Source organism: Nerophis lumbriciformis, linkage group LG38 (assembly GCF_033978685.3).
Source record: "Nerophis lumbriciformis linkage group LG38, RoL_Nlum_v2.1, whole genome shotgun sequence".
Classification (NCBI taxonomy): Eukaryota; Metazoa; Chordata; class Actinopteri; order Syngnathiformes; family Syngnathidae; genus Nerophis; species Nerophis lumbriciformis.
The window spans coordinates 10,291,612-10,304,038 of NC_084585.2; the positions used below are offsets into that span (position 1 = coordinate 10,291,612).

Here is a 12,427-nt window from a genome sequence, read left to right on the forward strand (position 1 = left end):
AAGGTGTTTAATGATAATACAAGTATGTTTAATACATATAGTTAATATTGTTAACAAGTAGAAGGTGTTTAAAGATAATGAAAGCATGTTTAACACATATAGTTAATATTGTTAACAACTTAAAGGTGTTTAAAGATAATACAAGCATGTTTAACACATATAGTTAATATTGTTAACAAGTTAAAGGTGTTTAAAGATAATACAAGCACGTTTAACACATATAGTTAATATTGTTAATAAGTTAAAGGTGTTTAAAGATAATACAAGCATGTTTAACACATATAGATTCCTTTCTTTCATGAAGACAAGAATATAAGTTGGTGTATTACCTGATTGTGATGACTTGCATTGATTGGAATCAGACAGTGGTGCTGAAGTTTGCATTTTCGAATGGAGGAGAAAAAAAGTCCTCCATTCTGTCCAATACCACATGAAAGTGGTTGGTTTTTGGCATCTTATTTGTTCAGCTTCCGTACTCCTTTGTATACACTTTACAAGAAATACATTGTCGGCAAACTCCGTAGCTTGCTAGCTTGTGCACGCCAGCTTTCTGAGACTCTTATTTTGGTAGCGCAACTGTGCAACTGTGCAGTCGGTCTTTGGAGTTTTGACGACAGGTACGGCGCCAGAGTCTGTTGAAATAAAGTGTTTCTCGCCTTCCAGTCGGTAATTTTAATGAGCTGGCAGCAGCCAGCGTCATCTCAGAAGACCCTCGGGTGCCGTGAATGTCAATCAAGTGACGAAAGTGACGTCATAGTGAAGATTTATGATCGCTCATTTTTAGGACTATTTTTTTAATGGCTGGCTGGTGATCGACTGACACACCCTCCGAGATCGACCGGTAGCTCGCGATCGACGTAATGAGCACCCCTGCACTAAATGGTCCCTAGTGTGTGAATGTTGTCTATCTGTGTTGGCCCTGTGATGAGGTGGCGACTTGTCCAGGGTGTACCCGGCCTTCCGCCCGATTGCAGCTGAGATAGGCTCCCCAGCCTGCCACCCCAAAAGGTGGACAAGCGGTAGAAAATGGATGTATGGATGGATGGATGATGCGTTTTTCTGTCAAAACTTGGAATAGTTTGTCTTCCTTCTACTTCTCTTGCTCGGCGTTGCAGAGGTCAATCAAAGTCATGGAATGTTTTGTTTTTTTTCCACTTTAGTTGGTATGATGCGTTATGTCATTTGCATTCTTGTTTATTGGCAGGCTCACAGGCTGGTGGGGTCATGACCTGAGAACTCGCTTCCAGATGCATAACGGTAACATTTCATCCTGCACTGCGTTCTTGTGGTGTTCATTTACACTCCCAAAACATATAAACAACACATTGGTTTTGCCCTGAATTTCTACAAATTAAAGACGTACAATTAGCCATCTTTTACCATGAATTGATTAACGTGGACCCTGACTTAAACGAGTTGAAAAACTTATCGGGGTGTTACCATTGAGTGGTCAATTGTACGGAATATGTACTGTACTGTGCAATCTACTAATAAGAGTCTCAATCAATCAATCATTTTTAGTTACAGCAGACTAGACGCAACTTAGGCGTATTGCTGTCCTCTACTGGTCTTTATTTGAATTGCTTCGTCCCCTCAGATCCCTTTATAAAGTCCAGTCCTTTGCAGGAATTCCAAAACAGCTTTTGTCACTCCAGATGTTCCGAGCTTAATCTGCTTTTCAGTGAAGTGTCCTTGTTTCCAGTTTTTGACAGTTTAGCCTGCATTCATTACCAGTGTTGGGTTAGTTACTGAAAACCAGTAACTAGTTACAGTTACTAGTTACTTTATTTCAAAAGTAACTCAGTTACTAACTCAGTTACTTACACCAAAAAGTAATGCGTTACTGTGAAAAGTAACTATTTAGTTACTTCTTTTTTTCCCTTTTTTTTTAAGGCTCCCATTAATGCCCTTTTAGTCTTCATTTCAGTACTGTTATTGCACTGGAGAATAATACAATCTGTTGATCAACTTGACATGCATTTGCATCACTGAACTCAGAAAGCAATGTGGTCTACATACAACACACAAAGACAAAGATATGTTTCAAAGGGCCAATTTATTTCAGGCCAGAACAAATTGACAAAACTATTTTAAATAGCTGCAACATAATGGCACTTTAACTTGAACTTTAAGTAGATAGGATCTTTGATCCAAGACACAACTTACATTTAACTAAAATGTTATTTTCTTTGTGCTCGACAAAAGAAAAGTATTGAGAATGTCTCCATGTTAAAAAAACTCGACTTCTGGCTTTGCCATGATGTCTTGTTAGTTGTTATGAGAGTCGCGTATGTGTGTGTGTGTGTGTGTGTGTGTGTGTGTGTGTGTGTGTGTGTGTGTGTGTGTGTGGCCCTTTAAGATATGACAGCGTGTGAGGTGAGTGACGTCAGTGAGTGAGTGAGTGGTCGAGAGAGGTGAGCGAGCGGCGACAGTGAGTGTGTGCAGGTGCTCTATCTTGGTGGATGGCTGCGTCCAATAAAGTCACAAAGTTGCAACAAACCGCCCGTCTTGTCATTCACCCTCAGCTGTAAAGACCCACTGCCGGGTAAAGTGAAGGTTGTTAGCCCCGAAGACGTACATAGGCCCTGGAGGAACGTCTCCCTTGCGCTCCTCAACTGCGGTATGGTAGTCTCCCCCGCCCCCACCCACACAAAGCACGCCTTTTCTTTTCCACCGCTGCAATAAAACACACTCAGATCTTCTGTTTCTATCCGATACTACATGAAAAATAACGTAAAATAACGCAGTAACGCATCATGTAGTAACGGTAACTGAGTTACTGAATATAAAAAATAACGCGTTAGATTACTAGTTACCGCCGAAACTAACGGCGTTACAGTAACGCGTTACTTTGTAACGCGTTACTCCCAACACTGTTCATTGCCATGAATTGATTTACGTGGACCCCGACTTAAACAAGTTGAAAAACTTATTGGGGTGCTACCATTGAGTGGTCAATTGTATGGAATATGTACTGTACTTTGCAATCTACTAATACGAGTTGCAATCAATCAATCAATGGAGACAGAGATATTGCATAACTGAAATGTGCTTCATGAAGTCATGATCAGCAAACACTTTGTTCAAATGATGAATCTACTCGGCTATAAAGACACAGTTTGAAGAGCTTCATGTAGCACAGCATGTTTTTAAGTAACATGACTTCAAGACAATTTTTTAGGAACAAGTTTGTTTGATCTACATGAGAACATGGCGTTGTATGCATGTTGGAAATAAACTCAACAATAACTATTATGTACGTTATGTAAATGGGCTTTTAAAAAAAAAAATGCTGTGACATAACTTTCAAATTACGGTCACATTAAATCCAACAATAGGTATGTTAGAACAGTGTTTTTCAACCACAGTCTGGTGTGCCGTGGGAGATTGTCTAATTTCACCTATTTGGGTTAAAAATATTTTTTGCAAACCAGTAATTATAGTCTGCAAATGATGTGTTGTTGTTGAGTGTCGGTGCTGTCTAGAGCTCGGCAGAGTAACCGTGTAATACTCTTCCATATCAGTAGGTGGCAGCAGGTAGCTAATTGCTTTGTAGATGTCGGAAACAGCGGGAGGCAGCGTGCAGGTAAAAAGGTGTCTAATGCTTAAACCAAAAATAAACAAAAGGTGAGTGCCCCTAAGAAAAGGCATTGAAGCTTAGGGAAGGCTATGCAGAACGAAACTAAAACTGAACTGGCTTCAAAGTAAACAAAAACAGAATGCTGGACGACAGCAAAGACTTACTGTGGAGCAAAGACGGCGTCCACAATGTACATCCGAACACGACATGACAATCAACAATGTCCCCGCAAAGAAGGATAAAAATTGCTAAAACAAAGTAGATGCGGGAAATATCGCTCAAAGGAAGACATGAAACTGCTACAGGAAAATACCGAAAAATGAGGAAAAAGCCACCAAAATAGGAGCGCAAGACAAGAACTGAAACACTACACATGGGAAAACAGCAAGAAAGTCCAAATAAGTCAGGGTGTGATGTGACAGTACACCTACTTTGAGACAAGAGCTATATTGATGCATGCTTGGTTATGCTTTAAAGTCATACACAACAATTGCGACGACGACTTTTTACTGTCAACTGAGTTTCGTTTTTTAATGATTTCTGCTGGTGGTGTGCTTCCGGATTTTTTCAACGCAAAAAATGTGCCTTGGCTCAAAAAAGGTTGAAAAACACTGATATAGCGAACAAGAGCATACCAAAGGAATTTGACCTTTGCAACCTCAATATATTATTGGCTAAGTTTTATATTCATAAACATAAGTTTCTCAATACCCGACCTGTTTTTTGTGCCTTTAAAAAAGAATTAGAACTCTACGTTAAAACACTCTCTACCTCTAACAACCAAATTTAAATTATTTACTGAACTTGTGTGAGCCTATGGCTTTACACTTTGTATATATATATATATATATATATATATATATATATATATATATATATACATATATATATATATATATATATATATATATATACATATATAGCCCTGCGATGAGGTGGAAACTTGTCCAGGGTGTACCCCGCCTTCCGCCCGATTGTAGCTGAGATAGGCTCCAGCGCCCCCCGCGACCCCAAAAGGGAATAAGCGGTAGAAAATGGATGGGATGGATATACATATATATATATATATATATATATATATATATAAATATATATATATTTTATTTTTATTTTATTTATTTATTTATTTATTTTTGCATTCTATTTTAGTTACTTTATTGAGTTTACAACCCCCTGGCGCTGTTTTGTACTGTTTTTATACTGTTTTTGTACTTATTTTGATTATTATTATTTCTCAATTGTTTGTAAATGTTGCAATTTATACATTTTTTATAAAAGGTTTATAAAATCAAAATCAAAATAAAAAAAAATAAAAAAAGAATAAGAGCATACCAGTCACTTCCTGCTACCGGCATATAACCAAAGCTGATTGGACCGCGGCCGTCACGTGACTAGAATGCGCGCGCAAGTTAAGTGATGTGAATTATGTTTATATAGCGCTTTTCTCTAGTGACTCAAAGCGCTTTTACATAGTGAAACCCAATATCTAAGTTACATTTAAACCAGTGTGGGTGGCACTGGGAGCAGGTGGGTAAAGTGTCTTGCCCAAGGACACAACGGCAGTGACTAGGATGGCGGAAGCGGGGATCGAACCTGGAACCCTCAAGTTGCTGGCACGGCCGCTCTACCAACCGAGCCATACCGCGCCAAGTTAAAGTTAAAGTTAAAAGTTAAAGTTAAAGTACCAATGATTGTCACACACACACTAGGTGTGGTGAAATTTGGTCCTCTGCATTTGACCCATCCCCTTGTTCAACCCCCTGGAAGGTGAGGGGAGCAGTGAGCAGCAGCCGTGGCCACGCCCGGGAATCATTTTTGGTGATTTAACCCCCAATTCCAACCCTTGATGCTGAGTGCCAAGCAGGGAGGTAATGGCTCCCATTTTTATAGTCTTTGGTATGACTCGATTGGGGTTTGAGCTCACAACCTACCGATCTCAGGGCGGACACTCTAACCACTAGGCCACTGAGTAGGTAGAGAGTAAAGAGTAATAGCATAATAGTATGAATTTGAGACCTGCGTTACACATCACTTCAACGCAATGATGGCAATGCAACAATGTGTGTGTGTGTATGCAGAGCTAGATCTACAACCTGGTGTGAGTGGCTTCAGACTGTCCAACTGTCCAATTTTGCTCGTGTGCCCCCTCCAGGCCAGTTTGGAGGTACTGCACCCATTTGCCACGTGTAGAAGTTCAGTGCACTGTCATTTATGTCATGTTGTGTTCCCTGCAGGTTTTCAACATGACCAGCATGCAGGCCCTGCGTAGGAAGGCCGTGCTACTGACAGGATATTTAGAGTATCTGATTGCCCACTACTACTCAGCGGATCCCACCCAGCCCGCTAAACTTCAAGTTCGCATTATTACGCCCTCCGACCCCGAGCAGAGAGGCTGCCAGCTGTCGCTGTCTTTCTCCGTACCTATTCGGCGAGTCTTCCAAGAGCTGGAGAAGAGGGGAGTGGCTGTGAGTTCATGGATCAGGACTCTGTTGAAAGTACAAAAGCACACCTCCACTAACAAACACTGTGCTTTGTGTTTCCTTTGTCTCAGTGTGACATGCGCGACCCGGGTGTCCTCCGTGTTGCGCCGGTGCCGCTTTACAACTCGTATAGTGACGTCCATCGTTTCATCAAAAGTCTGGAGGCGGCCCTGGCTGCCAGCAGCTGCTAATTGATTAGCAGCCATTATGCTTCACTAAAATAGCCAATAAATTCTTGAATTCCAAGATCTTCAGCTCTCACTGGATCGGTTCGCAGCCGAGTGTGAAGCGACTGGGATGGGATTCAGCACCTCCAAGTCCGAGTCCATGGTTCTCGTCCGGAAAAGGGTGGAGTGCCATCTCCGGGTTGGGGAGGAGATCTTGCCCCAAGTGGAGGAGTTCAAGTACCTCGGAGTCTTGTTCACGAGTGAGGGAAGAGTGGATGGTGAGATCGACAGGCGGATCGGTGCGGCGTCTTCAGTAATGCGGACGTTGTATCGATCCGTTGTGGTGAAGAAGGAGCTGAGCCGGAAGGCAAAGCTCTCAATTTACCGGTCGATCTACGTTCCCATCCTCACCTATGGTCATGAGCTTTGGGTTATGACCGAAAGGACAAGATCACGGGTACAAGCGGCCAAAATGAGCTTCCTCCGTCGGGTGGCGGGTTTCTCCCTTAGAGATAGGGTGAGAAGCTCTGCCATCCGGCAAGAGCTCAAAGTAAAGCCGCTGCTCCTCCACATGGAGAGGAGCCAGATGATGTGGTTTGGGCATCTGGTCAGGATGCCACCCGAACGCCTCCCCTAGGGAGGGGTTTCGGGCACGTCCGACCGGTAGGAGGCCACGGGGAAGACCCAGGACACGTTGGGAAGACTATGTCTCCCGGCTGGCCTGGGAACGCCTCGGGATCCCCCTGGACGAAGTGGCTGGGGAGAGGGAAGTCTAGGCTTCCCTCTCCCCAGCCACTTTGTCCACTTTTCCCCTGCGACCCGACCTGGGATAAGCGGAAGAAGATGGATGGATGGATGGATGGATTCTTGAATTCCTCAAAATAGAATTCCTTGCAGTGAATAATTGTGACTTGTTGAGCCATCTTTTATATACCAAGCCTCCACTCGGCACCCAACATCCTTTCCAATCGCAACAAAACATATCGTATTTTTCTAACTATAAGGCGCACTTAAAATCATTTCATTTTCTCAAAAATCGACAGTGCGCCTGCAAACTGCCTAATGTACGAAATAATTCTGGTTGTGCTTACTGTCAGGTTCAAACACTGATGACATCTATTAAACAAGACAAGAGGCAAAGAACTAAACAGAGACCGACTTCAATTTGGACTCAATATTGAGGAGAGTCATCTGTACACTGTACCCTTGTACAGTACCTCAGCACGCTCTGCCAAAAGATTGCACGCCTCCTTCTTTTATTTTGGAACCTCCCCGACCACATGACCACCTGCTGTTTCCAAAGGACAAAGGTCGCAAAAAGTTCACAGAAAAGGTCGTCAACAATTCACAGAAAAGGTCAGTTCAAAAAGAGTTTGTAAAATACTTCAAAAAGGAGGTTCAAGAAGAGGTCGCCTGGAGGGGAGTCTGGTCCTGCTTCCTCTTCGCTTTGAAGTCCTTGGGTTAGAACAATATCTTTCTGTTGATTACCAAACATGAAAGAAAACAGAAACACCTTCATCTTGCTCCCCCCCTACACAGTGGAGTTTTACGAGCCTTACTCTTGGTAGGTTTCAAAGACAGCTTTTGTCTTCTCACCAGACCCTCAACAAAGTTTTTGTGATCATTTAGAAATAATTATTCTAACACTTACCGACCTCGCAGCTATTTTATTTGGTACATGGTGTAACGACGATGGGGACGGCGTGGCGCGGTTGGGAGAGTGGTCGTGCCAGCAACCTGAGGGTTCCTAATTCGATCCCCACCTTCTACCAACCTCGTCACGTCCGTTGTGTCCTTGAGCAAGACACTTCACCCTTGCTCCTGATGGGTGGTGGTTAGGGCCTTGCGTGGCAGCTCCCGCCATCAGTGTGTGAATGTGTGTGTGAATGGGTGAATGTGGAAATAGTGTCAAAGCGCTTTGAGTACCTTCAAGGTAGAAACGTGCTTGTGGGGAGGCGTGGCCGGCAGACCGACAACGAGGCGGGGCACGCCGGGGCCGACCCCGAGATGGCAGCGAGGAGGCGTGGCCGGCTGCGCACAATTGTGTAATCCCCTCCCAGTGTGTAAAAGGGCGGCAGCCCAGAACAACGGGGCAGAAGGAGCTGGAGAGACACGAGCACATGCAGAGCGAAATCAACACAGAGAGCGAGGGACAGACGACTACGCGGGTGGCTGAAAAGCGACCGGAAGAGTGAGCAGTGGAAGAGGAAGGAGCTGAAAAGCGACCCGCCAGAGACTGAGTACTATTGAAAAATAAACAAAGTCACAAACTGCTTGCAGTCATGTCAGTCCTTGGTGGTCCATGGAACCCCGACAGCGAGAGACTGTCACAGCGCTATACAAGTATAACCCATTTACCATGATAAGTGTGACCAGTAGATAGCAGTCACACATAAGAGATATGTGTAGAGAACTTTAAATGTTCCATTAAGAATAAAGAACAATACACACGGGCACTCAAAAATCTGTCAAAATGTTTAAGTATGACTTTGAAGCCGCACCGCTTGATGGATTGTCGGCCCATTGCGGCTATCGTAGTCAGAGATACAAGTATTACTATGGTGTGTGTATAAGGACCGCAAAATGGCACCCAATAGACATATTATCTGGCGTTTTGTTTTACAATATTATACAAAACCAACTTTTCTTACCTTCTGCTACCTGCTGATGTGCATTTGAGATCTGCATAAGTCCTGAAAATGTGCGCACGTCCGCCACTGATGATGCCGTAGTCGATAAGCTTCTTCTTTTTCACTATCTTCTTGTTATGAGACATTCATCCTTCGCTGTTGCCATTTCTAATATAAAGTAGCGTAAAGTTCTAACTTATATCTCACTATGGAAGCGCTAAAACATACCGGTGTAGTGAGTTTACATTATTCACCCACAGAACTTTAATGTGTTCCATGAAAAACCGAACTCTCTTATAACTAGTGAGCCACGGATGAGAAGATGCTGCTTTTTAAAACCAGGCCTGTCAGTTAATACTGGAGACTGGAGAGACTAACCGGGTAACTGGAAGCTGAAACTGCTACTACTGGTAACCAATCACACAGTGCACTTCAAGGCTACAACCAGAGCTTTAATTAAAGATCAAACACACACAATATCAGGCAGGCAGTGTATGTGCACACAACTCCACACTTCTACCAGGGTATTGGGTTTCTGGTTCACACCATAAAAGGGGTATGAGCATTATTATTCAAATGTAGTGGTTGCAAACATCAAACAAAACTCTTAAAACCAAAATCAACACTGACCCACTGGCTTGCAGGTCTGCTCACCAAACACTAAAAGCCAGGCTTTGGAGCAAAGGGCTTCCTCTCTAAGGGCTACACCTTCTAGCACCCTCTATCTGCCACATTAGTGTTTTTTTGTTGTATTTTATTTTCTATCTATACAAATTAGTGAGCAATACCTTTGTTTTTTCATTACACTTCTGTTACTGCAACAACGTAATTTCTACATTTTGGGATGAATAAAAGTCTATCTTATCCTATGTCACCTGTCTTACCTCAATATCGTATGTCTGCCACATTACACCATGTCTGCACATTAGACATTAGATACAGTACATCGTCGTCGGCGATCACTCGAAACGAGTATGATTGCCCTCCTGTTGGTGGGACTGCCTTCAAGAGAACGCCTGTACGTGGAATCTTTCGAAGTGTGGAGACTGGTGCACAGACAGCCACCACACTGTCCTTGGCAAAGAGAAGGCCAGGGTCCAATGGCATGGAGACCAAGACAATTGGGGGCCCATCTTTGCTGCAGCCTTCTTCCGCCTTAGTGACCGTTGTGGAGCTTCCATGCAACCATCAACCGCCCACCGTTGAGGTCCTTTACGACGAGAGAGACGCGTAGACTCCAACGTCACTTCTTCGCTGTGGGGAGCTGTATCCGATGGCAAGGGAAACCCGGGACGACTGCAGGAGGCTGCCGGAGCTCCGGTCTGTCGGAGGACCGCCTATGGCGCGCCTACCAGCACTTGCTTTTCTCTCGGTGTGTGCTCCCCTAGCCTTTTGTCTTCCCAGACTAACCCACAAGGCAACGGGGAAGTGGTTGGGTGATGCCAAGGCGTGTCCACATTTTCAACATGCAGTACACTTCATCAAGTCTCTGATGCACCTTGACAAGACACATACAAACTGGAGCTGACAATGTTTGCGTGTGTGTGGGCATGACGTTAAAGTGCATCCGGCAGTGTAGGCTCCTCTACGGGGGTCTTGGGGCACTAGGAGGTTAACCCCTTTACTACGGTTACCCCAGGTGGCCCTTGGCAAAGGCCTAGTACCTGACTGCCCCTTGCCAGGGATACGGTGAAGACCTCAACGGCGGAGCAGGCGGAAGACGGTAGATGGAAGAACTACCACAGCGACTGCGATTGCGGAAGAAGGCACCCCCACATCCACGTGGGCAGTGGAACAGGCGGAGGATGATTGCTAACCCTATGTAGCGTCACAACGGCTGGGACGGCGGATGAAGGCTGCAGTCCCTAGTCGTCTTGGACTCCATTCCACTGGACCCTGACCCAGATCTGTCAAGGACCGTGTGGTGACTGTCTGTGCACCAGTCTCCCCATGTTAAACAAAGTCACGCACAGGCATCCTCCGTAAAGGGATACCCCCCTACCAGGAGGATCGTCATACTCGTTTCGAGTGATCGCCGATGATGATGATGATGATGATGATGATGTGTGTGTGTGTTTGTGAGAGAGAGAGCGGCTATTTGCAGCTCATCCGTGCTCGGCTGGTTGTCGTGAAATGACAAGGTAACACAACTGGAGGGGTCAGCTGTGTTCCAGGAGAGGCCTAAGAAATCCATCTTGGCTGACAGTGTCTTCAGGATATTTAATCATGACATGCGTGTACACAACTTGGAAAGTAACTCTTTGCGAACTTATAAACACACACAGAATGCACTTACACAAGCACCTTCACACACATTCTCAAGTTTAGGATATGTATTGCCATTACAAAGTGTGTTTTTGATTGTCTCAGTTGAACGTCCAGCAAGTGACCAGCAGAGGACAGTGCAACACCAGGTTATAGTGTCTATGATGAACCCACCCACTCAATGACTGCACACATAATATATTTGTTATAAGACTATATTATTACTGCACATTTGTACCAAAACCGTTTTTCCGCAAAACTGACTTGTTTTTTTCCTTACATATACATATATAAAGCTTTTGGTTAAACGTTTATTTTATTCAAATATGCTTAAGGAAATAATGGTTCCACTTATTACAATCCAATGGAATGTTCTTGTCAGATCAACAAATATTCCAAATGAAAGTTTGCAATGTTTTGTGTTGATCATTTCTATTTGTTCAAATAGTTTACTTTAGTCTTTATTTGAAAGGGACAATGCACAGAAACATTAAGCTCAAAGACAGAGATGTTCTGCACCAGATTACAGCTAATAATTTGATTGCTTCATACCTTAATAGCTGTTCAGCCAACCCTTTCAAGTTATGGTTTGTAAGTTAACATGAGCTGTGATTGCATCATACCTTAATAGCTGTTAAGCCAACCCTTTTAAGTTACGGTTTTGTAGTTAACATGAGCGGTGATTGCATCATACCTTAATAGCTGTTCAGCCAACCCTTTTAAGTTACAGTTTTGTAGTTAACATGAGCTGTGATTGCATCATACCGTAATAGCTGTTCAGCCAACCCTTTTAAGTTAAGGTTTGGTAGTTAATATGAGCAGCGATTGCGTCATACCTTAATAGCTGTTCAGCCAACCCTTTTAAGTTACCGTTTGGTAGTTAATATGAGCAGCGATTGCGTCATACCTTAATAGCTGTTCAGCCAACTCTTTCAAGTTAAGATTTGGTAGTTAACATGAGCGGCGATTGCATCATGCCTTAATAGCTGTTCAGCCAACCCTTTTAAGTTACGGTTCGGTAGTTACCATGAGAGGCGATTGCGTCATGCCTTGATAGCTGTTCAGCCAACCCTTTTAAGTTATGGTACGGTAGTTAACATGAGCGGCGATTGCGTCATGCCTTAATAGCAGTTCAGCTAACCCTTTTAAGTTATGGTTTGGTAGTTAACAGGGGCGGCGATTGTATCATACCGTATTAGCAGTTCAGCCAACCCTTTTAAGTTACGGTTTAGTAGTTAACATGAGCGGCGATTGCACCATATTTAAAAATAAAAAAATAATGTCTGAATGAGTTGAAAAGGTTGG

The 12,427-nt window shown here is 43.6% G+C and overlaps 1 protein-coding gene across 1 annotated transcript in view; it reads left to right on the top strand.

Moving 5' to 3' along the window:
• The window catches only part of kynu (kynureninase), a 24,483-nt gene extending 18,177 nt beyond the window's left edge, over nucleotides 1–6,306 (top strand). The window contains exons 11-14 of the mRNA XM_061932330.1: nucleotides 1,205–1,257; nucleotides 5,659–5,744; nucleotides 5,815–6,045; nucleotides 6,132–6,306. Coding sequence (XP_061788314.1) covers nucleotides 1,205–1,257; nucleotides 5,659–5,744; nucleotides 5,815–6,045; nucleotides 6,132–6,251 — 490 coding nt within the window. The 3' untranslated portion in view covers nucleotides 6,252–6,306. The remainder of the gene's footprint in view (nucleotides 1–1,204; nucleotides 1,258–5,658; nucleotides 5,745–5,814; nucleotides 6,046–6,131) is intronic.
• Nucleotides 6,307–12,427: the final 6,121 nt, after the last annotated feature.